Raw genomic sequence first — 24877 nt, 5'->3', positions numbered from 1 at the left:
CTTCACATATACACTACCAGTCTTTTTTGAACAGCCAGTGCTCTAAGGATTTGAATGAGGCACACTTGATATCTAAACTGTTTCCCGTGCTGCTTTAGGTGCTCATGGAAACAACCTCATTGCTGTTCTAGCCAAATACATCTACCACAAACATGACCCTGCTTTGCCACGTCTTGCCATTCAGCTGCTGAAACGTCTGGCCACGGTAGGATCATATTTCATGCACACACACTGTTTATGTGAGAGTGTTTTTTTCCCCTGATTACAAAATACATGCTCAGGCCACGTGCAGCGGCTTACACCTATATGTAATTCCAGCACTTTGGGAGGCCAAGGTGGGAGAATCACTTGAGTCCAGGAGTTCAAGACCAGCCTGGGCCACATAGTGAGACCCCATCTCTAATATAGACAAAAGGAGAAAAAGTCTGTGTGCGGTGGCTCACACCTGTAATTCCAGTACTTTGGGAGGCTGAGGTGGGTAGATCACAAGGTCAGGAGTTCAAGACCAACCTGGCCAAGATGGTGAAACCCCATCTCTCCTAAAAATACAAAAATTAGCCGGGCGTGGTGGCAGACACCTTTGATCCCAGCTACTTGGGAGCCTGAGGCAGAGAGTTGCTTGAACCTGGGAGGCAGAGGTTGCGGTAAGCCGAGATCACGTCGCTGCACTCCAGCCTGGGCGACAGAGCGAGACTCTGTCTCAAGATAAAAGAAAAAAGACATGCTTATTGTAAAATATTTATTTAAATGTTACAAATAGATGTAACAGAAAGTCAAGATGCCCTATGATCTCCTTATTCCAAGAATCCCTATGGGCAGGGGGATATGCCATGCTCCAGATTTCCTTTTTTTTTTTTTTTGAAACAGGGTCTGGCTATGTCTCCCAGGCTGTGCTCCAGATTTCTTATCTGTGTTCTTGTATTTTAAAAAGTATTGGCTGGGTGCCGTGGCTCACACCTGTAATCCCAGCACTTTGGGAGGCTGAAGCAGGTGGATCACGAGGTCAGGAGTTCAAGACCAGCCTGGCCAAGATGGTGGAAACCCCCCCCATCTCTACTAAAAATACCAAAATTAGCTGGGTGCTGTGGCAGGTGCCTGTAATCCCAGCTACTCAGGAGGCTGAGGCAGGAGAATTGCTTGAACCCGGGCGGCAGAGGTTGCAGTGAGCCAAGATCACACCACTCACACCGTTTCTAAAAATAAAAAAGGTATTTGGGGCTGGGCGTGGTGGCTTGTCTCAAAAAAAAACAAAAAAAAACAAAAAAAAGTTTTGTCAGGCGTGGCTGCGTGCGCCTGTAGTCCCAGGTACTCAGGAGGCTGAGGCAAGAGAATTGCTTGAACCCGGGAGGTGGAGGTTGCAGTGAGCCGAGATTGCACCACTGCACTCCAGCCTGGGTGACAGAGTAAAATGAAAAAATTATTTGAGTGTATACTTTTGTTCTTTATAAAAGCAGAATTCCTGGTACTGTTTTTCTTTTGAGACAGTCCCATTCCATCACCCAGGCTGGAGTGCAGTGGCATGATCTCACCGCAACCTCCACCTCCCAGGTTCATGCGATTCTCCTGTCTAAGCCTCCCACGTTGCTGGGATTATAGGCTCCCACTACAACACACAGCTGATTTTTTGTATTTTTAGTAGGGACGGGTCTTTGCCATGTTGGCCAGGCTAGTCTCGAACTCCTGACCTCTAGTGATCTGCCTGCCTCAGCCTCCCTTCATGCTGGGATTACAGGCATGAGCCACTGTGCCTGGCCCCTGGTAGTGTTTTATGACTTCCTTCACTTGCTACCATATCAAACAGTCTTGGTGTTCTTGATGCCATATGGGCACATTTGGACTTCCTTCATTCTTTTTTGTCTTTTTTCCTTTTTTAATTTGGACTTCCTTCATTCTGTCTAATGTTTGCATATCACATCCTAGAATGGATGCATCCTGATTGATTTGGGCTACTTTCTGTTTTCCACTATTACAAGCAGTGCTGCAGTGAACATTATTATCCCTACCACCCTGTAAACATTTGTTTACAGTTCCAAAAATTTAGGTAGGTATAAATGAACATGATAATTTTTATTAGATATTTCCAAATTACCTTCCAAAAAACATTGTAACAGTTTATACTTGTAACACCAAGTCTTCTATCCTGGTCGCAAGGGCTTCATCATTGTTTAGTCTTTGCCAATCTAATAGGCAAAAAAAATGTTTCACTTTTCAGTTTGTATTTATTTAACCATGAGGGAGGTTGAGCATTTCTTTTTTTTTTTTTTTTTTTTTTTTTTTTTTTTTTTTGAGACGGAGTCTCACGCTGTTGCCCAGGCTGGAGTGCAGTGGCGCGATCTCGGCTCACTGCAAGCTCCGCCTCCTGGGTTCACGCCATTCTCCTGCCTCAGCCTCCTGAGTAGCTGGGACTACAGGCGCCCGCCACGGCGCCCGGCTAATTTTTTGTATTTTTTTTAGTAGAGACGGGGTTTCACTGTGGTCTCGATCTCCTGACCTTGTGATCCGCCCGCCTCGGCCTCCCAAAGTGCTGGGATTACAGGCTTGAGCCACCGCGCCCGGCCGAGCATTTCTTTATACTGATTACTGTCTCTCCTGTGAATTTGGGGGCATCTCGTGCTTGTTTGTGGTGATGTCCCTTTTGGCCCAGAGCTGTAGTCTGGATGCTTCCCTTTATGCCAGTTTTCTGGGAGCTCTTCAGTGCCCTTCTGCAGGAGCCCATTGAGGTTTTTGTGGAAGCAGAGCTCTAAGCCTATGTATTCTGGTCTCCACCAGGTGGCCCCAATGTCAGTGTATGCTTGTCTGGGCAATGATGCGGCTGCCATTCGTGATGCCTTCCTGACCCGATTGCAGAGCAAAATTGAGGACATGCGCATCAAAGTTATGATTCTAGAGTTCCTCACAGTTGCAGTAGAGACCCAGCCAGGCCTCATCGAACTGTTTCTGAACCTGGAGGTTAAGGATGGCAGTGATGGCTCAAAGGTAAGCCTGTAAGCTGGGATGACGCTGGGAGTTGGCTCCCTGGGAGGCAGATGCTGGGCTCTGCAAGTGCAGCTGCTGGCAGTGGCTGTGGAACTGAACTCTGACCTGTCCCTTCTTGCAGGAATTCAGCCTTGGGATGTGGAGCTGTCTCCATGCAGTGCTGGAGCTGATTGATTCCCAACAGCAAGATCGATACTGGTGCCCACCCCTGCTGCATCGTGCCGCCATTGCCTTTTTGCATGCTCTGTGGCAGGACCGGAGGGACAGTGCCATGCTGGTCCTCCGAACCAAGTAAGTCTGCCTCTGGGAGTAGTTTCATTGTTCTGGTCTATAAAATGGGAGTAACAATAGCTCTTATACCAGAGGTTTGTTGCGACGGTTCACTGGGAATAAGTGCTTAGTGCCTGGTTCAATACCTGGGAGTTTTATACTAATTCTCTTTCTAATGCTGCTGCCAGCATTAAGGATCTTTAAATATTAAGCACCTTGAAGGTTCAACTGCTTTTGTGTTCCTGCCTTTTGCTAACTAGCTACATCAAAACTCATTATTCTTGAGAAACAGTAGATTCAGGAGAGAGGGGCTTGCTGAAGTCACTGGATGGAATGAAACATTCTGTTCTATTGGACCTGCTGGCACAAAGGGAAGGAGTGTTAAAAGGCTAATTGGGAGTCTGCCGTCTTATTTCCCTCCCTCCTCTTCTGTGGGGCTTTTGGGAATCTACAGTGCAAGGAATCTTGAAGAGTTTTTGTTGATCAACTCTATAATGCACAAGTGTGATTCATAAGAGGAAAATGTAATTTTATCTATGGAAACCTTTCATTTATACAGGAACAACTGACTTATCAGACACATATTAGGATTGAGACTGGTAAAATATGAAGTGACCACCAAAGGGAGCTTGAGAGAGGAGAAAAGGACTGTGAGAGGGAAAAAGTATGATTTCAAACATTTATTTCCTTTTTAGACCCAAGTTTTGGGAAAATTTAACCAGTCCACTGTTTGGAACCCTTTCTCCTCCCTCTGAAACATCAGAGGTAAGCTGTGGCAGAGGGCAGGATGGTGGCTACAAGTCCCTGGGAGGAAAGGCTGTGGGCTGTGAGATGGGTCCGTAGACAATGATACCTCCCCTAATTAAACAACAGAATGTTCTCTTCACTAGAAACGTCTTTCTCAGGGAAGTGCCTGGTTTCTGTCCCTTTGATGTCTTGCTTTGGGAAGGAAAGTGGTTTGCGTTGGTGGCTCTGTGGTCTTCTCTGTTCAGTTGGAGACATTGTGGACCTGACGCTTCTGCTCTTGCAAGTCAGGCCATTCACATTCAACAGGGGTTGTACTAACTTGTTCTGCAAGTGTTGGGCCTCTGCTCTGTTCACCGTTGGATATACTGGGGGAGATTAGTGATCAGAGATGTGATCATTGCCTGTTCTGCTCTCTCTCTCCACAGCCCAGCATCCTGGAAACCTGTGCCCTCATCATGAAGATAATTTGCTTGGAGATATACTATGTAGTTAAGTGAGTACTTTCCCCTCTTGAGATTTTAACTGAAGGTTGGAGGAGTAGGAGTTGGTGGCCTACCACTGGGTGCATGGCTGGAAAGAGCCAAGGCAGAGGAGAGAACTGGTTTGGAACCATTCATGGAGGCTAGTGTGCTGTGTCCCTGGCCAATCCACCGATGGCATTTATGATTGTCAGAAAGAGTTATTGTGAAACAAACTCCATGCAACTCAGATTTTATGGAGGAGGAATCCTGGAAAGGCCTCAGCCTAACCCACACATTGGAGGTGTCCTGGAGCTGGTCTGCCTTTAAGCCCATGTGAGGTTGTTTTCTCTGCCTCAACAAGGGTCTGTACCCATTATATTCCCATCTACTTTCAAAACCTAACTGGAGGTTTTTTTCTTGACACTGTAGGGGTTCATTAGACCAGTCATTAAAAGATACACTCAAGAAATTTTCCATCGAGAAACGCTTTGCCTACTGGTCAGGGTATGTCAAGTCATTGGCAGTTCACGTGGCCGAAACAGAAGGCAGCAGCTGCACCTCCTTGTTAGAGTACCAGATGCTGGTGTCCGCCTGGAGGATGCTTCTCATCATTGCCACCACTCATGTAAGACCCTTTTGGGGAGAGTTTTCACTTTGATACCTTACCAATGATGTGTTGAGATACCTAGCAGATATAGCTCCTTGTGAGGAAGAATTAATCAGGGTTTATCCCTGAAAGCTAAACTGTAATAGGTTCTATGCTGATAAATTGGGGCTGTGGGGTATTTGAGGGTGTTGGGTCCAAGAGACCATTAAGAGGAGTGCAGAGAAGTGATTTGAAATCCTTTCAGAGTTCCTGAAGCCTCCTGTACCTCCCTTGGGCCTTGGCTGGGTCTTAACTGCTCCCTGGCTGCAAATGCCTCTTATACAAAGGCATAACTGCCTTCTTGTGCTGTGTACCTTGTAGATGCTAGGTCAATAAGTACTTGTTGACTAGTCAGCAGGAAGCTGTGACAGCTGCAGCAGCACCTTCTCTAAAAAGCAGTTTGTCATTGGTTCTAGAAACTGCATTTCGGCCGGGCGCGGTGGCTCAAGCCTGTAATCCCAGCACTTTGGGAGGCCGAGACGGGCGGATCATGAGGTCAGGAGATCGAGACCATCCTGGCTAACCCGGTGAAACTCCGTCTCTACTAAAAAATACAAAAAACTAGCCGGGCGAGGTGGCGGGCGCCTGTAGTCCCAGCTACTCGGGAGGCTGAGGCAGGAGAATGGCGTGAACCCGGGAGGCGGAGCTTGCAGTGAGCTGAGATCCGGCCACTGCACTCCAGCCTGGGCGACAAAGCGAGACTCCGTCTCAAAAAAAAAAAAAAAAAAAAAGAAACTGCATTTCTTGGTCTTAGAAAAAGAACAAAGACCATTGTCTCTGTACTCTGTCTACTGGGAGTTGGTTTTGAGAGAGAGATAACATCTGGAAGAAATGCATTGTTCTTGGCTTTTTTGTGGTTTGACACCATCATGCTGTATCATAAGGACTTGGTATTGAAGTGTTCTTCCTTGGGGTATCCAGATTAACTTTTTTTTTTCTTTTTCTTCTTGAGACGGAGTCTTGCTCGTCTCCCAGCCTGGAGTGCAGTGGTGCGATCTCAGCTCACTGCAGCCTCTGCCTCCCAGCTTCAAGCCATTCTCCTGTCTCAGCCTCCCAAGTAGCTGGGATTATAGGTCACCACACCCGGCTAATTTTTATATTTTTCGTAGAGACGGGGTTTCACCTTGTTGGTCAGGCTGGTCTCGAACTCCTGACCTCAGGTGATCCACCAACCTCAGCCTCCCAAAGTGCTGGGATTACAGGTGTGAGCCACCACGCCTGACCCAGATTAATGTTTTGACTTCATGAACAACTTCAGCTTGATAGATGCCTCCTTGTTCCAAGCACCTCCTACATCTGTGAGATTTGTTTCCTAGTGCCAGACTGCCCACATGCCTGGAGCTTTGAGCCTAGAAGGGGCAGGTTTGTGGCTACTGTTGCTGTGGCATAGTGGTTTTGGACCCCTAAGACTCCATAACACACTTAAAGGCTCACCTGTCTTTGAGAATGGTTAATTCCCCAGGGTATAAGCTTTATGTCACCTGCCTTTTAGGCCCTAGTTAGGCAGCAGTTCTTGAATTGTAGCTCTCAAAAATCTCACCATCCTCTTTCCCCCAAGGAAACCTATCTGACTCTCTCTCTGACCTGTCTACCTATGCAAAAGAAAAGAAAAAAAAAAGAGAAAGAAACCTGACTAAGTCCAAGATGTTGTTCACCCGTTCATTCTCTTAATGGCATTAGTGGAATGCTTCCAGGCATTGGGATACAGCAGTGAATAAGGCAGATAAGATCTTTGATCGCATTGAGAGTGCCCTATGATGGAGGAGGTAAATTATAAACAAATTCACCACTTAAAAATATGGTTTCAGATAGTGATAATTTGCTGTGAAGGAGATAATTAAGGTGCTGTGGTAATGAACACATGAGATAGAAGTAGTCAGGGTGACCTTCTCTGAGTGGTGATGTCCCAGCTGAGAGCTGAGTGTGTGAAGAAGCCTTCCAGGTGGAGCCCGTGGAGGAGAGAAGTCTAGGCAGATGGACTTGCAAGTGCACAGTTCCAGCAGTGGAAAAGAGCTTGATAGGTTCACGAAAGAGGCAAGCAGGGCTGGACTAGAGTGAGCACAGATGGGACTGATACTACAGTCAGTTGGACCAGATCCTGTGGGGTCTTTGGACCATGTTGAAGAGTCTGGTTCGCGTTTCCCGGGCACTGGGAAGTCTTTAAAGGATTCTAAGCAGAGGGAGGACAGAGTCTCAAAAGAGGAGGTGAACCTGGGCTTGATTCTGACCGTATCTAAGCGTCGACAGAAGAATAGCAGGGCCTTCAAGCCCTATTTTACTTTATCTTTTAGGGGACAGGTTCTCACTGTTGTCCAGGTTGGAGTGCAGTGGTGCAGTGGTGGCTCACCTGCAGCCTCAACCTCCAGGTCTCATGTGATTGCCCCACGTCAGCCTCCTGAGTAGCTAGGACTACAGGCATGCATCACCATACCCAGCTAATTACAAATTTTTTGTTGTTGTTGAGATAGGGTCTCATCATGTTGCCCAGACTATCAGCCCTATTTTATTTTATTTATTTATTAATTTAAGACGGAGTCTTGCTCTGTTGCCCAGGCTAGAGTGCAGTGGCACGATCTCAGCTCACTGCAACCTCTGCCTCCTGGGTTCAAGCGATTCTTCTGCCTCAGCCTCCCACGTAGCTGAGACTACAGGTGCACCCCACCATGCCCAGCTAATTTTTGTATTTTTAGTAGAGACAGGGTTCCACCATGTTGGCCAGGATGGTCTTGATCTCCTGACCTCGTGATCCGCCCGCCTCCCAAAGTGTTAGGATTACAGGCATGAGCCACCATGCCCAGCCTATATAAGCCCTATTTTAAATCAGGGAGACTGATTTACCAATGACTAATTGCCTAGCAGAGGACCCCACTTTTCTTGGCCTCTAAAATCTGGGAAACTTTCCTAGCGAAACCTTTTTGTGTTCTTTTGCAGGCAGATATAATGCACCTGACTGACTCTGTGGTGCGTCACCAGCTCTTTCTTGACGTGCTTGATGGAACCAAAGCATTAGTAAGTGTGTCTGGAGATTTCACATTTCTCCCAGGGAGGTTGTCTTTGAAGTCAAATAGCAGAGCTCATGAGTCTGCCAGCCAGCCGCACAATTGGTCAGGTCAGAGGGCTCACGTTGACCTGGGAGGCCTGAGGCTGTAGTGGGTCAGCAGAGCTCTGCTGCTGCTATGCCAGCCCTGGCCTCTCCCCCTCCACCCACCCCTGTGAGCTCACTGCTGGGGAAGAAAGGCAGTGAGGCCAGAGGTGCCCTGTGGATGGCATGCGAGTCTTGCCACTGTGTCTTGCCACTGACTTCTGACTAGTGTGGTGTCTCCTTTCAGCTCCTAGTTCCAGCCTCAGTGAACTGCCTTCGCCTCGGCTCCATGCAGTGCACTCTGCTGCTTATCCTCCTCCGGCAGTGGAAGAGGTGAGCCTGTGCCAGGAGAGGCAGAGGCCCAAGGCCAGAGCCTTCTTGTCAGTGCCTGCTTGCCTTCCTGAAGGAGGGAACTAGTGGGTGGAAGCTAGGCTGGTTTTCCATCTTGAGGAATGGGAGTGACATAGCAGAGAGGAGGTGAGGCACACTGGTGGGTATCCTGAGACGGAGCAGGGGCAGTGTATGGCCTTTTATGAGGCATTTTGTCTCACTCTCTACCCCGTATTCTTTTTTTTTTGAGATGGAGTCTCACTCTGTCGCCCAGGCTGGAATGCAGTGGCGCGATCTCAGCTCACTGCAACCTCCACCTCCCAGGTTCAATTGATTCTTGTGCCTCAGCCTCCCTAGTAGCTGGGATTACAGGTGCGCGCTACCATGCCCGACTGATTTTTGTATATTTAGTAGAGATGGGGTTTCACCATGTTGGCCAGGCTGGTCTCGAACTCCCGATCTTGGTTGATCTGCCCGCCTTGGCCTCCCAAAGTGCTAGGATTACAGGCGTGAGCCACTGCCCCTGGCCCACCCAGTATTCTTTCTAGAGAGTTAGGTTCCGTGGATGAAATCCTTGGACCCTTGACGGAGATCCTGGAAGGAGTGCTGCAGGCCGACCAGCAACTCATGGAGAAGACCAAGGCCAAGGTGTTCTCAGCATTCATCACAGTGTTGCAAATGAAGGAGATGAGAGGTGAGGGGCAGAGGCAGGGGGAGCAGCAGCTGCAGTCTGCCCACCCCTGCTGACAGCTGGGTGGGGCTTCCTTCACCTTAGGGCTACACGTTTCTTCTGGGCCCTTTTGAGTTTCCAGTCTTGGAATTCTTACCTCAAGAAAGCTATGTTTTTCCCTCATGTGTCTCTCCCTCCTCTCCCACTGGACAGATGCTGTCCCTCTTAGCACCCTACTACATCCCTAGCCCCCTGCCTAGGAAGGAAACCTTGGTGTACAGTGAGAGTTGGCCTGGTGAGCATGACAGCATCCCTCTCTATCTATTCTGCAGTAAGTGACATCCCCCAGTACTCCCAGCTGGTGCTGAACGTCTGTGAGACCCTCCAAGAGGAAGTGATTGCACTCTTCGACCAGACCCGCCACAGTCTGGCATTAGGCGGTGCCACCGAGGACAAGGACAGCATGGAGACTGACGACTGTTCTCGGTCCCGGCACAGGGACCAGCGTGATGGGGTGAGAGAGTGCCCTAGAAGGCCATCTGTCCTTTCCACTGCCCATCAGCTCTGTGCCTGACTCTGGGGATAACTAGTGAGCAAGACAAGACAGTCGCTGCACTTCCGGAGTTCACGGCCTAGTGGGAAAGGTTAATAGATCAGACACTGCAGAAAAGCAGAGGAACCCCATTGTACCGCAGGAGAGAAGTGCAGGGAGTACTTAGTCTCGCTTCTAACCTGACCTGGGACTTCGGTGCCTTTTCAGCAATGACTTAGGCATTGTAGCGGCAGGCAAATGCAGGGGCAGGGAAGATTTGGGCAGTGAGAAGAGTACCTGGTCAGCTGTGGTTAGAATTGTCCAGTGACCTGAAGAAAGGCTAGCATGAGCATAGGAAAGTGAGGACCGAAGAGCTGGGGCTGGATGATGGCAGCTTCATCAGGGTCTTTGATTTGGAGCCAAAGTGAAGTAGGAAATGATGTAAGGCTTTTAAACGGGGAAAAATTGATCTGATTTTAACTCTAGAAAGATCACTCTGGGCCGGGCGCGGTGGCTCAAGCCTGTAATCCCAGCACTTTGGGAGGCCGAGGCGGGCGGATCACAAGGTCAGGAGATCGAGACCACGGTGAAACCCCGTCTCTACTAAAAATACAAAAAAAATTAGCCGGGCGCGGTGGCGGGCGCCTGTAGTCCCAGCTACTCGGGAGGCTGAGGCAGGAGAATGGCGTAAACCCAGGAGGCGGAGCTTGCAGTGAGCCTAGATCGCGCCACTGCACTCCAGCCTGGGCGACAGAGCGAGACTCCGTCTCAAAAAAAAAAAAAAAAAAAAAAAAAAAAAAAAAAAAAAAAAAAAAGAAAGATCACTCTGGACTTAAAACTCCAGGCCTCAAGCCATCCTCCCATTTCAGCCTCCCAAAGTGTTGGGATTACAGGCGTGCTCAAGAAAGATCACTCTGGATGCAGTATTGAATAGTATTTTTCAAATTGTGGGATCATGACCTATTAGAGACAGTCTTGAAATTAGCACATTTTGTTAGAACCAGCATTTTTTTTTTTTTTTTGAGACAGAGTCTTGCTCTGTCACCCAGGCTGGAGTGCAATGGTGCGATCTGGGCTCACTGCAAGCTCCGCCTCCCAGGTTTACACCATTCTCTTGCCTCAGGAGAATGCCTCCTGAGTAGCTGGGACCACAGGCACCTGCCACCATGCCCAGCTAATTTTTTGTATTTTTAGTAGAGATGGGGTTCATCTACAGGATGGTCTTGATCTCCTGACCTTGTGATCCACCTGCCTCGGTCTCCCAAACTGCTGGGAATATAGGCGTGAGCCACCGTGCCCGGCCTTTATTTTTTCTTAAAGTAGAATAAAATGTTTAAGAAAATATCACTGTGCTTTGTGTGATGTTAATTAGGGTAGGTATTATTAGTGAAAAACTGTAAACGTGTACATGAGGGTACAGTCTAAAAAGTCTTTATGACTGTGGGTCATGGCCAAAAAGAAATTTGAAGGGCCACTGGTATAAGGATAGAGAGGATGGAGCAGGACCATTTAGGAGGTGGGTGCAGTAGCAAGGCAAGAGGTGGCATTGGGCAGGGCCATAGAGGTCCCTCAGACTCCATGTGGCAGAGTTGGTTGGAGTGTCCAACGTGAGACAAGAAGTGGCACTGACAAGGGTGGTGGCAGTGTGGGAGGTGGGAGGGAAGAGGTGGGGGTAGCTCCAGTCAGTTTAGGGTTGGTCATTACAGTGGCTGGAGTTGCTGCTGTTCATTGAGAGTTGGACACAGGAGAGGGGCAGGGTGGGAGAGAGTGCGCATTCTGTGTTACTCGAGCTCATTTGGTGATGTGCGTAACCAAACAGGTCTTGGGCAACCAGGACCACAGCTGCCTGTCATCATCCTCTTCCTCCTCCTCTTCTTCTTCCCCCTTTTATTCATCTTTGCCCCTGGGCCCCAACAGGTGTGTGTCCTGGGCCTGCACCTGGCCAAGGAGCTGTGTGAGGTAGATGAGGATGGTGACTCCTGGCTGCAGGTGACCCGCAGGCTCCCCATCCTACCTACCCTCCTCACCACCTTAGAGGTGAGCCTTCGCATGAAGCAGAACCTACATTTCACTGAGGCCACACTGCATCTGCTTCTCACCCTGGCTCGCACTCAGCAGGTAGGAGGCCAGCCCGGAGGCAGGAGGGAGCATCCTTGCTTGCCTGGGTGGGTTCTGACAATCCCAGAAGATATGGTCTAGCCTGAGATCCCAACCTTCCCTGGGCAGGGCAGGGGCAGGCTCCATCTCATTCCTTGTCTTTCCCTCCTCCCAGGGAGCCACAGCAGTGGCTGGAGCTGGCATCACCCAGAGCATTTGTTTGCCCCTTCTGAGTGTGTACCAGCTGAGCACCAATGGCACAGCACAGGTAAGTGTCAGGAGCTTGCCAGGAGGCCCAGCCTGGCCATCCTACAGTTTCAGTTGAAAAGTGTCCTTCTCTACCTTTCCCTGGAAGTTGCTTTTCTCTTAATGGCCTAATACACTGATGGTGAAGAATCTTCCCTGCCCCCAGGCGGATCTCTAGCAAGAGAAACTCACCACTAAAAGGCACTGCCTGGCCTTTGTGCACTGCCTCTGGGAGACGGGATGGATTCTGCCCGTTGCAGGTGTGAGGAAGACTAAACCAGATAACATATCCCTGGGACCAGGCCTCTAGCCAAGGCAGCTGTCCTTTCCTGTCATTCCCAAAGACAAGTGTGTCATTGTGACTTCTCCACCCCTGCACCACCAGACCAGGACTGGGAGAAGGGAAGTGGGTGGTTTGGGGGCTTAATGGGGCCTCAGCACCCTGCCCCCTGTGTCCCTTGGTTATTTCTAGTTTAACAGATATCTCCTAATTTCAAAAGAGTAGTCTTCACCTGAACCTCTCACTCTCATGAGAGTGACATGTCCAGGTTCGCATAGCTCGTCAGTGGCACACCTGAGTCTGGAACCCTGGATCTTGTATCTTAGCCTGGTGCTCTTTCCTTGCATCTACTGGCCTTGGCCCCTTTCTGGCCCTGGTTGCCAGGCAGTGACTGTGTCTATTGTGGGAAGTCTTTTCCTTTCAGCGCAGCTGGGCTGCCTTAGTTGCTGTACTGCAAGGAGGTCCTGCCTGTCAGCAGGGTTCTGAACTTGTCTGCTGTTTGTGTCTTAGACGCCTAGCGCCTCTCGGAAGTCCCTGGATGCCCCCTCTTGGCCAGGAGTCTACCGCCTGTCCATGTCCTTGATGGAGCGGCTGCTGAAAACTCTGCGCTACAACTTCCTGACTGAGGCCCTGGACTTCGTAGGTGTCCACCAGGAGCGGACCTTACAGGTGAGGGGCTGCCTGCATCGCAGGGGTGGGAGTTTCGGGGCAAAAAGGGTTCTGTGCCATTCATGGGGCAGGTGGGTGTGGAGCCTGGGCCTCAGTAGTGGAGGGTTGTCGATGCCTTCATTTCTGAGATGCTCTAAATACTCTGCTGGCTCACTGGCCAGCCAGTCTGCTGAGGGACGGGAACGGTCTCGGGTCAGAATCCTAGTTGTACACTGAGCCATTTCTTGAGTTGCCACCTCAGCATTTGGGGGCCCGGGACGTTTCCTCTCCACAGGAGGGCAGGTGTGGGTATGTCAGGTCCCTCAGCCATCCCCATCCTTCCCGGATGTCTCCTTTCCTCCCAGTGCCTCAACGCGGTGAGGACAGTGCAGAGTCTGGCCTGCCTGGAGGAGGCGGACCACACCGTGGGTTTTATTCTGCAGCTCTCCAACTTCATGAAGGAGTGGCACTTCCACTTGCCTCAGCTCATGCGTGATATCCAGGTGGGGGCCCCGGATGGTGTCCTGGAGTCTGGAGTAATGCTTGGAGACAGGGAGGCTGTGAGCTCTCACTGGGGCACCTCTAGTGAATTGCAGGATGTTCCTGAACGGGGGCTTTTCCCTTGCGGAACACAGGGTTTGGTGTCATGTGCTTACTCTGGCTAAATGTTTCCTTTCATAGTCAAGGGTAGCCATGTAGATTAAGAACTTGTACTTTATCAGTTAGATATTGGTTCAGATCCTTTAAGAATACACCTGGGGGCCGGGCGCGGTGGCTCAAGCCTGTAATCCCAGCACTTTGGGAGGCCGAGGCGGGCGGATCACGAGGTCAGGAGATCGAGACCATCCTGGCTAACACGGTGAAACCCCGTCTCTACTAAAAATACAAAAAGAAATTAGCCGGGCGTGGTGGCGGGCGCCTGTAGTCCCAGCTACTCCGGAGGCTGAGGCAGGAGAATGGCGTGAACCCGGGAGGCGGAGCTTGCAGTGAGCCGAGATCGTGCCACTGCACTCCAGTCTGGGCGACAGAGCGAGACTCCGTCTCAAAAAAAAAAAAAAAAAAAAAAGAATACACCTGGGACCAGGCGTGGTGGCTCATGCCTGTAATCCTAGCACTTTGGGAGGCAGTCAGGAGTTTGAGACCAGCCTGGCCAACATGGTGAAACCCCATCTCTATTAAAAATAGAAAAATTAGCTGGGCGTGGTGGTGCGTGACTGTAATCCCAGCTACTCAGGAGGCTGAGGTGGGAGAATCGCTTGAACCTGGGAGGCGGTGGTTGCAGTGAGTCAAGATCGAACCGTTACACTCCAGCCTGGGCGACAGAGCGAGACTCCCATCTCGGGGAAAAAAAAAAAAAAAAAAAAAAAAAGGCTGGGCGCAGTGGCTGACGCCGGTAATCCCAGCACTTCGGGAGTCCAAAGCGGGCGTATCACAAGGTCAGGAGCTCAAGACCAGCCTGGCCGATAGGGTGAAACCCCATCTCTACTAAAAATACAAAAATTAGCTGGGTGTAGTGGCGCACGCCTGTAGTCCCAGCTACTCGGGAGGCTGAGGCAGGAGAATGGCGTGCACCTGGGAGGCGGAGGTTGCAGTGAGCCGAGGTCACACCACTGCACTCCAGCCTGGCGACAGAGCAAGACTCTATCTCAGGGGGAAAAAAAACACTGAACAAAACCAAAAACACACACACACCTGGAGCTGGGAACCAGCTGGAGGTGAAGAAAGAACACAGGCTCCAGAGCCAGGCAGGCTTCTCTCATCTGCTGGTTGTATGACCTTGGCCAAGTCACTTCAGTTATTTGTAACCTTTTATTCTTTTCTCATAAAATGGAATCAGCCATAATCCTCATCTTCATTTTATTTATTTATTTATTTATTTATTTAGAGACAGAGTTTTACTCTGTCGCCCAGGCTGGAGTGCAGTGGCGTGATCTCGGCTCATTGCAAGCTCTGCCTCCCGGGTTCACGCCATTCTCCCGCCTCAGCGTCCCAAGTAGCTGGGACTACAGGTGCCCGCCACCGTGCCCGGCTATTTTTTTGTATTTTTTAGTAGAGACAGGGTTTCACCGTGTTAGCCAGGCTGGTCTCAATCTCCTGACCTCGTGATCCGCCTGTCTCGGTCTCCCAAAGTGCTGGGATTACAGGCTTGAGCCACCATGCCCAGCCTCATCTTCTATTATTTTAGGACCTTATAATATACGAGGCACCTAGCTGGGTCCCAGTGAAACAGTCCAGTCCTGAGCCCTACTGGCCCCGAGTTTGTAGCCCTGAGTACTTAGTGGCTATAAGGGCTTTAAAGCTGGAAAGTGGCCAGGGGAGCATGAGAGAGGGAGGGAGAGAAGAGCAGCAGCGAGGGAGAGAAGAGCAGCAGCGAGTGAGAACGCGTGGGTGTTACGTGGAGGGCTGTTGGGTTGGGCTAGTTGGGTGACTGGGCTGCTGACAAGAGAATCCCTCATCTCTCCTATGTCTCTCCCAGGTCAACCTGGGTTACCTGTGCCAGGCATGCACCTCCCTCCTGCACAGTCGAAAGATGCTGCAGCATTACTTACAGGTAAGCGTCCTATGTCATGAGGGGCTGGAATACCTCACTGTGGCTTCCCGAGCTCCACCTTCATTTCTTGACTCTCCCTAGAACAAAAATGGGGATGGCCTCCCCTCGGCCGTTGCCCAGCGAGTCCAGAGGCCACCGTCTGCTGCTTCTGCTGCCCCCTCCTCCTCCAAGCAGCCCGCTGCTGACACAGAGGCATCAGAGCAGCGGGCCTTGCACACAGTCCAGTATGGCCTTCTCAAGATCCTCAGCAGGACGCTGGCAGCCCTGCGCCACTTCACCCCAGATGTCTGCCAGATCCTGCTGGATCAGGTACCGACCATCATTTGTTCGGCACCACCTCCCCTAAAGGCTCTGCTCTGCTGTGCACTGAGAGCTACCTGGGGCCTTAGCTGGGTCCTGGATGGCTCTTGACTTTTCTTGCAGTCCCTGGACCTTGCTGAATACAACTTCCTGTTTGCCCTGAGCTTTACCACTCCCACCTTTGACTCCGAAGTGGCCCCCTCCTTTGGGACCCTTCTGGCTACAGTGAATGTGGCCCTCAACATGCTTGGAGAGGTAAGTGGGTTCTGTCACTGTCCTCTCTCCCGGCTCCTCCCCCAGCCCGCCACTTTCAGCCAACCTTGGGCATGGTACCTAGCCTCCCGAGACTGCTCCTCTCCGTAAACTGAACATGACAGCACCTCTGAGAATTACTGTGAGGATTAAATGAGGTAACTGATGAAATTTGTTTAGTGCAGGGCATGCAAGTAGGAAGCTCTCAGTAAGTGGGAGCTGTTCCTGTTGTCTTAGTTTTTTACCCTTCCTTCTCTTCAGCTGGACAAGAAAAAGGAGCCCCTCACCCAGGCAGTGGGGCTCAGCACACAGGCAGAAGGGACCAGGACGTTAAAGTAAGCGCTCTTTCTGAGATTTGATAAGGGGCTGGGGAAGTCATGGGCCCACTATTCTCAGGTTTGGCCAGCCTGGCCCTCTGTAGCAGTGCCAAAAACCTGCCTCTCCTCCCAGGTCCCTCCTGATGTTTACCATGGAAAACTGCTTCTACCTGCTCATCTCTCAGGCGATGCGGTACCTTAGGGACCCAGCTGTGCATCCCCGGGACAAACAGCGGATGAAGCAGGAGCTCAGCTCTGAGTTGGTATGGATGGATAGGGAGGGCTGGGCCAATAGGGCCAGAGCCCTGTGGGGTCCCGTCTGGTAACCCCCAAGGGTCAGAAGAGTGGCCAGATGTGCTGAGCCTCACCAAACCACTTTTTTTCTTGTAGAGCACGCTGCTCTCCAGCCTCTCGCGCTACTTCCGCCGGGGAGCCCCCAGCTCCCCTGCCACTGGTGTCCTCCCCTCGCCGCAGGGCAAGTCCACCTCTCTCTCCAAAGCCAGCCCTGAGAGTCAAGAGCCTCTGATCCAGCTAGTGCAGGCATTTGTCCGGCATGTGCAAAGATAGGGCAGTGCTGTGCTGCTGTGCTGCCTACCTACCCCTCTCCACCAGCCTACACCGCACCCTGGCTGCCAGGGCCTATACAACGGAGGGCACCTTCTGTCACCCCCTCCCCGAGTAGCCACTTCAACCACCCAGCCACTGATGTTATTTTTATACTAGATGAAGAGGTTAACAGCAGGCATGGGGAGTGGAGTCTTCTGTGCTTAGGCCCTCACGCTGCCGACGCCCCCAGAGGAGCATTTCTTCCCTTCCAGCATTCCCCACAGCACGGCCAGCCAGGGGAGGCGGGAGCCCAGGAGAGGGCTCTATGCACGGGTTTCAGAATCTGTTTTCCATGCTCTGTCCCTGCAGTTTTGGTAATTCTGTGGTCTATTTATACAAATATTAAAATCCTGTTTATAGACAGCTGTGTGATATTTAAACTTCAAAGCCCATGGATGATGACCTGGCTCTCAGAACCTAGAAAACTCCCCTGGCCAGGCGCCTGGGAGTGGGGCTGCAGCCTCGGGGGAAGGCAGGTATTGATAGGTGGCCAGTTCGCCAGCATCTCCTCATTCCTGTCCATAGGCTGAGGGTTAGGCTGAGTGGGCGCTGTTCCCTTCCTTGGCCTGCCCTGGTTGTGTCCTTGGCCCTGGTTTCGTTGGCCCAGTGGGCTGAGCTCATCCCTGGGTGAGCCTTTCTTGAAGCTCTGTGCCTTCCTATTTATAGCCCGGTTCCCCTGTCAACCCCCCATCTCCTCTTCAGAAGCCCCAACAGTGGGGCCTACTAGCTGTTGGCCTTCTCAGGACTGAAGTCAGAATGCCAGGTCCTGCTAGGGGCCATCTAAAACACAGCCACCACTTAGGGTTTCTAGAATCAGGCTGCCTGGGCTTCAGTCCCTGCTCAGCCACTTGCCAGTTGTGGTCCCTTGAGGAGGTGACTGTCTTGCTGATCTCATCTGTGAAATGTGGACACTGAGGATGGCATGAGAACCCGTGGCACAGGGGCACGTGCTGGGCAAAATGCCCAACATGCAGACAGCGCGGACCACTACCCACTTGAGTCTGAACTGTCAGGCACATTCTACAGTCCACAATCCAAATTTAGGAAACTTTCTCTTAGGAATAAAACATTCCTTGTGCAGCTTCATGTCCAGGAACAGCACTGCCCTCTGAGAGGCACAGGCCCCGCGGAAGGTAGGGAGGGCTGCACTTCCCAACTTAGAGAGCTGGTGGCCGGGGCAGCCGCAGGGCCCCTGCTCACTCTGGGGGTCACCCCACCCAGGAAGAGTGGGGCAGGGGGTGAGTCTACCCTTCCCTTTCCCACCCTCAGGGCCAGGCCCTGACAGGAGCCCAGGTGACTCGCACACAAGGAGGGTTTATTGGCTAGAGAGCAAACGCAGGCAGAAGTAAAAACACCAGATAAAAAGTGAGTGTGGAGAGGTGGAGGCTGCGGCCGCTGGACTTGGCTTGAGCTGTGAGGGGTGGGAGGGGAGGATAGCACCGGAAGATGCTGCTCCGGGCCCAACACCAGCCCTGGCCAGGCTCTCCCCTCCCAGGGGCAGCGCCCAGTCCCCAGGGGCTGCCAGAGCTCTGTGTGCCTTGCTGCATTCCCCCATGCAGCTTTTGGCAATTGAAAGGCAGGGCTCTCACTGAGTGCACCTGGGGCTTCCTGAGCCCATCTGCGGCCCCACCCTGGCCTAGGTGCTGAGTGCAGCTGCTTCAGACAGCCCCTCCCTCCTTAGTGAAGCCGGGAGGGTGGGGCGCTCAGGGATGCAGGCAGGGGCAGGGGCTCCAGAGCCACAGGTCAGAAGCAGGGCTGGGGGAGGGGCGGGGCCATTCAGCCTCAGGCACCCTCACAGCTAGGTGACCAGGAGCAGGGACAGAATGGGGTGAATTCTCCCCACTCTGAACAGAAGTGTCACCAACAAACAAGGTAAGTGGCAGGGCTATGCCCATCCTCTCCTGCCCAGGCCAGAATGGGGGGGGGTGGGGGGACCTGCCTAGCTGAGCAGTTCCAAGTAGGTGACAGGGACTTTGCCCTTCTTGTTGCCTCTCTCGCCAATGAGCCAGTCAGGGTCCATGCCAGGCAGGCTGTAGACAGTGATGAGCTGCAGAGATGGCAGTAGAGGACGGTCATGGCCTGGCCAAGGGTGGAACTGGCCCCAGGACTAAGTGGGGACAGAGCTGCCACCTCCCCATGGCCCGTGGCATGTGCTACACTTTCAGTGGCTGGCGCTCATCTCACCTGCTCCATAGAGACCCAGCAGAGCAGGGATTGCCTCCTCAGAGCTGGAGATGCCCTCTCTAACCTGCTGGTCCCCGCTTTCCCATCAGGGCCCCTCCAGGCCCAACGTGCCTGATCCCAGCGCCCAGGCTGCTCCTCACCCCGCCCATTCCTGCCCCACCTTGTGGCACCAGGCCCACCTCATCAGCCAGCAGGGCCAGCTCACTGCTGTCGGCCGCCTCGTAGTCATAGAGCACCCGAGCTTTGCGGGTGCCACTGGCAGGAGGGGCCACCTCTTCCAGGCAGAGCGAGGCCTCCCCCGGAGGGGCCAGGCTGGCCACAGAGGGCACAACAGGCATAGTGGCCGCAGCGGTGGTGGGTGAGGTGCTGCTCAAGGGTGGGGAGGCAGGCTCTGTGGTGCCCACGAAGGTGCCTGGAAATCTGGAGAGGAGGGATACATCTTAGCAGGTGGGAGTCCCAGAAGGGACCCCAGAAGCAAACTCCCCTCCCCAGCCCCCGGAGCCCCACTCCAGTCCCAGCTACTCACATGGCACCCTGGGAGCTGGCAGCACAAAGGGAGAAGCAAAGCAAGGGAAGGGTGAGATGGCCCTACCCCCGGTCCCTGCCATCCTCCCCACCCAGGCATTCCCTAGAAACCCTCAGGGTACCCAGGGGACTCAGGTCAGTAAGGCCAGCCACCCTACCCTCATACACGTGAGGTGCCCGGGCCCAGAGTGGGTTCCGGCAGAGCCCTCCAACCCAGCTCAGTGTCATAGGACTTGCCCAGAGGAGCTCATGCTGCCCACGGATGGGGTCTGGGAGCCAGGGGACCCCAGTGGGCTGAGCAGTGCTGGCCCCGTACCTGCCCAGCTGTTTCTGCAAGTCCAGCATGTGGCGGTAGCACTGTGCGTAGTAGGTTGTCTGAGACTTGACGAACTCATGGAGGCAGCGCAGGTGGTTCACCTGTGGGGAAGAGGCCAGAGGCTGACTTCTAACGTCCCGCCCTCAGAACAAAAAATTCCATCCCCATCCCTGTCCTCTACCAGACCTTGCTTCGGCATTCCAGGGTGCCCTGCCCCTATGCCCACACCCTCCCCGGTGGGACTTGCTCTGTGAGGGCCGTTCTGGGGCAGCCCTGCTGACCCCGTGGTTCAGGCACACCGGGTGCCCGCTGAGGGTTGCGCTTCAGTGAAGGTGGGCGGGGGACTCACATGAGTGCTGCTGATTCCCTCCAGCAAAAGACGAGTCACTTCTGCTTGCCGGTCAAACTCTGTCTGGGCCACGCGGAGCTCCTGCTCGGCCTGGGCAGGGCAGGGCAGGGCAGCCGTGAGCACCCACACACCACCCACCAGCTTCCTCGCAGTCTTCCCCTGGAACCTACCTGGGAGCTGCCTGTCCCTTTTCCCCTGGGAACACAGAGAGCCTTCTAGGTCTATGCCTGACTTCATACATGGAGGCCCAACCCCAGAGAAGCTAGAGCCCCACTCAGGACCCCCACAGGCAGCTGTAGTGACAGACCCTCCCTCCATCACCCATTGGAGAAATCCACCCAGCAAGTGCATCCTGAGGGCCTACTGTGTGCTACAGGGTACTGTGGAGAAAACATTTCCCCACAGAGGGGAAACTGAGGCCCAGGGAGGGAAAGCAGTAACCCCTCCCCAGTGGGTGTAGGGCAGAGTGAGAAACAGACCAGACCCCACAGCAGCAGGTGTGCCTGTACCCTGCCACCCCTTCTTCCCCGAGCCCAGCCCCCCAGGCCCCAACTTACCTTGTCCACCTCATCATTCCAGAGCTGTGGAGACGGCAGCAGGAGTGGCCAGCAGGAGAGGGGAGAGGAGGACAGCTGGACCCTAGAGCCTGTGCCCTGCCCCAGCTCCCAGACTCAACTTCTGCCCCCTGCCCCTCTGCCCCACCCGCCCAAACAGGAGCTGAGACTGGGCCGAGGCAGGCCTGGGAGCTGGGGGCTGGCAGTCCCAGTCCCTCTAACATGCCTCATGCAGGAAGGGAGCAGCCAGCGGGAGTCCTGCTTCTATTTCTCCTACAGTGTCAGCCCCAGACTCTGAGTGGGGTCTGAAGAGAGACCGAGTGCCCCACCCCGTCCTGACTGTTGGCTCAGGCTGGTGGGCTGGGAGACAGGACCGTGTGACCCTGGGCCAGTCACTGAACTTTTCTGTCCTCTGGCAGAGAAAGGCAGCCTCGTGCCTGAGTCACACTGGGACTCAATGGCAAAAGAAAAACAGGGCAGTCTCCACCCTCTAGGATGTTTCTCCTTCCACTGGGCACAGGGAGGAGGCGGGAAGTGGATCCTGAAGAAGAAAGACCGTGCCCGGCCACGACCGGAGACCCAGCGCTCCTGCTGCTTCCGGAGATCTGACCCGAGACAACAGCCCGAAATAGGGAACGCGGACCCAGGCCAGTGTGCGTGGCCCACCCATGTGGCCCCCATGCTGCTTAGGAAGTCCCCGTCCAGGAGCACTGGAAGTTGCTGTGAGAGCCAACTAGGGTTGGTGGCCTGAGGGAGTCACCCAGCCACAGAACGATGGCACGAAAGACACAAGGCAGCATGCTCACGACAGAGGTGAGGGTCTCACCCCTGGGGGCGGGAAGGAGAGAAAGTGGGCAGACAAGGTGCAGCAGTGGTGACAAGCATGAGGGAGAGGTGTGGCCTGGTCCCCAAACTACACAGGAAATACCAGACATCCCAAGAAAGCTTAAAAACCATGACATGCGAAGCCTCCACGATCCTGTCCTCCCCACCTCCTGCCCCGACTCCCCCAGGGGCCCTGCCTGAGCCTCCTCAGGACAAGACATGCCCTGCTCCAGAACCTCTGGGCCTTAGCACAGCCTCAGGCCCTCCCGCCCCCCAGGTGCTCTCCAGGCCTACACGGCAGTCCACTGCCTCCTGTCTTTAGGGGTCTGTGAACTCCAGAAAGGCACGGCCAGGCCTCCTCCTCTATCCTCAGGGCCTCCCCAGGGCCTGGCATTCAGAGACAGCAGGAGGTGGAGGGGCCCTGAGGATGGGACAGCTGCCGCCCTGAGTTCTCCACGCTACTCGGTACAGCTGGCCCTGCCGCCAGCTCCAGCGTTTTGCAGAGGGGAAGCAAGTCCAGCTCCATGGCCACAGGGCACAGGGGCCAGGCTGTGGACAGAGGTGGGGGCTGCTGCCCCTCCCCAGTGTCTCAGGACTGACCTGATCACATGGCAGTGCCCCCACCTTACCCGCTGGCCTCTCGCTCCTGTGCAGTCAGAGGCAGTGGCATGGGACTTGGGGAGAGAGGACGAGGGGTCGGGTGGGGGTGGGGTGCGCTTACCGCGGAGGCGCTGGCCGAGAGAATGTAATTACGAGGTCTAGTCTCCTGAAAGTCAGGCACCGTCTGGCGGGGAACAGAGTTCATGTGGGGAGGGGTCACCCTGGGCCAGGGCCAGGGTCGAGGTCAGGAGGCTACCCCAGAGTCTTGCACAAGGAGATGCCAGGAGGCCTGACCCCAAGGACAGGGGGATACAAACACAACACAAACCCTCTTCTCCCGACTCCAACCACCTGGAGATGAGGGGCCTAGGGACTTGGAGAGTCCACACAAAGATCAAGCGGCTGTAGGCACTGGAGCCCAGGAGACCAAATGCGGTGAGGAGACAGCCGAGGCTGCCTGAGCAAGTCACAGGCTGGGCTCTCCCCTCCCAGGGGCCACAGCCCCCTCCTCCCAAGACTAGTGGCTCAGATGCCCCAGGGTCCCACAAACACAGCCCACCCCCACCTGGGATGGCTTTTTCCATCCCAGAATCTGCACACCGCATCTCTCACTCCTGCATCAAGGGCCAGGCCCTTCCCGACAAGGGTGGACAGATGGATGCATGGGCAGACAGAGTGACAGACGTCCAACATTTGCAAAAAGCTGACTCACAGGCCCCAACGCCTGGCATCCCCCCTAAACCAGAGGCCCTGCACAGTAGAGGCTCTGGCGGGGAGACCAGCTGCTTGCAAAATGCCCCAAGGACGTGGGCTGGCCACGGCACCGTGGGTCCACGGGCAAGATGGGCAGACCGGAAGCAGCACAGCGCATGGGACAGGTATACTCACATCTCCCTCACACTGAGCCAAGTTACCCAAAGCAGGACGGAAAGGAACAAAAACAAAGAGTTAGTGAGTCCACAGCGCAGGCAGGAGCAGGCCCCCCAGGCCCTAGTGGGAGGGGACACCAGGCGGTCAGGCGGAGGGAGGCACCACAGCCTGCCCTCCTGAAGAGTCCTAACGTGTGTGTGCTTATGGGCACAGAGCTGTGGGGCTTGAGTCCTCTGGAATGCTGTTCCCCGGGCTGCCCAAGTCCTAGCTCTGGAAAGGGTGGCCTGGCCCAACCCCAGGATGCAAGATTGTCCAGGCCCACCAGGCGAAGGAGAGGTCGTACCACTGCAATGACTAAGGAAAGGCTCCCCTGGCCTGGCTGATGGAGTGTGTTCTGGCTGAGTTACTCCAGAGACATTGTCTGGCCCTGAGTGACGGGGGAGACTGTCCTGTTCAGGTGACTTAAAAGAGGTCATCCTAATAGGCACAGGTCACCCTAGCCAACCCCAAGATTGAAACAGCTATACCCCTGCCTCTGGTCTAGACCCCACACACTTAAGTGACCTGAGACCCTGCACACAGTTTTCGCCACGGGCAGTGCAGGTTCTGGGGCACACTATGGGAGGGGAACACAAGGTGTATGGACAGCTGTGAGCCCAGGCTGGGCCTGGCCTCCCTCAGCTAATCACCCGGCAGCCACAGGTAGCCATCTCCCAGCAGGCCCTGGGCCTGGGAGTTCCCTCTGCAAGGTGTGAGGCAGCCTTTAGGCCCTGCACCCCGAGCAATCTCTCGTGCCAGGAGGGTGTTCACCCTTGGGCCCAGCTCCTCTGATCCTGGCCTCGCCCTGGGCACATTGTCCCAGGCTACGTCCCATTGACCCAGCCAGGCTGAACAGGCCTCAGTGGGCTGGGAGTGAAGGGGGCGCCAGACGGCCCAGGCCCTATCCAATCTCATGAGGCTGCTTGATAGGGCCCCTCAGACACAGCCCTGAGCAAGTGGGCGGTCCAGCTCCCAGGTTCTCCACACCATCGTGGGGGCGCCTGAGCACAGGGACCCTGGGCCTGACGTTCAAGCAGCAAGTAGTAGAGTTAGTAAGAAGGTGCCATACCTGGGCAGAGCCGGGGACAGAGCCGAGCATCTAGGAGGGCAGGGCATGCAGGGGACTCCAGCAGCCTGGCGGGGTGACTGTGGGGTACCCTGCACCCAGCTGGGGGCACTGCTGATCCACCCACACCGTAAATGTCTCCCCGGGAACCAGAGCTCGGGGGCCACCAAGGCTCCCTTGAGGGCAGGGACAGAGAGGCTCAGCCCAGCAGCCCCCAGCCAGGCATCTCCAGCCAGGGAGAGGGGAGAGAGGTCATGCCAAACACCAGGTCCCTTCATGCCCCCACCACTTGGCTCTAGCCAGAGCCTGGGGGCCAGGAGGCCGGTGGCAACACCTACCGTGGCTTTGGCTTCTGCAGCCTTGGCCTTCTTCAGCCTCGCTTTGCAGGCATCCAAGTCCAGACGCCGGTTTTGGAGGAGCCGCCTCTCCTTCTACAGGGCAGGGCATGGGGACAGTGAGACCCTGGGCCGCCCTGGGAGACCCAGAGCCATGCATGGCAAGATTGGTGCTGGGGACTATTGAGTCAAGACAGGGAAAC

At 54.0% G+C, this 24877-nt stretch overlaps 3 protein-coding genes across 5 annotated transcripts in view; 1 reads left to right on the top strand and 2 right to left on the bottom strand.

The window, feature by feature from the left end:
* The window catches only part of NUP188 (nucleoporin 188), a 65982-nt gene extending 48610 nt beyond the window's left edge, over positions 1–17372 (top strand). Inside the window, exons 25-44 of the mRNA XM_050759707.1 lie at positions 99–205; positions 2770–2976; positions 3098–3267; positions 3942–4011; positions 4419–4486; positions 4884–5079; positions 8032–8109; positions 8430–8515; positions 9061–9206; positions 9515–9696; positions 11632–11832; positions 11987–12079; positions 12848–13006; positions 13351–13488; positions 15462–15536; positions 15618–15845; positions 15960–16091; positions 16350–16423; positions 16539–16668; positions 16796–17372. Of these exons, the coding sequence (XP_050615664.1) occupies positions 99–205; positions 2770–2976; positions 3098–3267; positions 3942–4011; positions 4419–4486; positions 4884–5079; positions 8032–8109; positions 8430–8515; positions 9061–9206; positions 9515–9696; positions 11632–11832; positions 11987–12079; positions 12848–13006; positions 13351–13488; positions 15462–15536; positions 15618–15845; positions 15960–16091; positions 16350–16423; positions 16539–16668; positions 16796–16972 (2717 nt within the window). The 3' untranslated portion in view covers positions 16973–17372. The remainder of the gene's footprint in view (positions 1–98; positions 206–2769; positions 2977–3097; positions 3268–3941; positions 4012–4418; positions 4487–4883; positions 5080–8031; positions 8110–8429; positions 8516–9060; positions 9207–9514; positions 9697–11631; positions 11833–11986; positions 12080–12847; positions 13007–13350; positions 13489–15461; positions 15537–15617; positions 15846–15959; positions 16092–16349; positions 16424–16538; positions 16669–16795) is intronic.
* SPOUT1 (SPOUT domain containing methyltransferase 1) overlaps positions 1–24877 on the bottom strand; it is a 256133-nt gene that overhangs the window by 171014 nt on the left and 60242 nt on the right. The window lies entirely within an intron of this gene.
* Positions 18306–24877, bottom strand: part of SH3GLB2 (SH3 domain containing GRB2 like, endophilin B2) — a 483899-nt gene continuing 477327 nt past the window's right edge. Inside the window, exons 6-13 of one of the 3 annotated variants that reach the window (XM_050760155.1) lie at positions 24678–24770; positions 22486–22548; positions 20943–20966; positions 20386–20475; positions 20037–20137; positions 19722–19736; positions 19375–19615; positions 18306–19058 (exon numbers count right to left, since the gene is read on the bottom strand). In XM_050760155.1, coding sequence (XP_050616112.1) covers positions 18951–19058; positions 19375–19615; positions 19722–19736; positions 20037–20137; positions 20386–20475; positions 20943–20966; positions 22486–22548; positions 24678–24770 — 735 coding nt within the window. In that variant the 3' untranslated portion in view covers positions 18306–18950. The remainder of the gene's footprint in view (positions 19059–19374; positions 19616–19721; positions 19737–20036; positions 20138–20385; positions 20476–20942; positions 20967–22485; positions 22549–24677; positions 24771–24877) is intronic. The other 2 variants (XM_050760156.1, XM_050760157.1) reach the window with 2 other exon arrangements.

This window comes from Macaca thibetana, chromosome 15, assembly GCF_024542745.1.
Source record: "Macaca thibetana thibetana isolate TM-01 chromosome 15, ASM2454274v1, whole genome shotgun sequence".
NCBI lineage: Eukaryota > Metazoa > Chordata > Mammalia > Primates > Cercopithecidae > Macaca > Macaca thibetana.
Note: the sequence above shows the minus strand (reverse complement) of the source record. Positions and strands in the feature narration are given on the sequence as shown.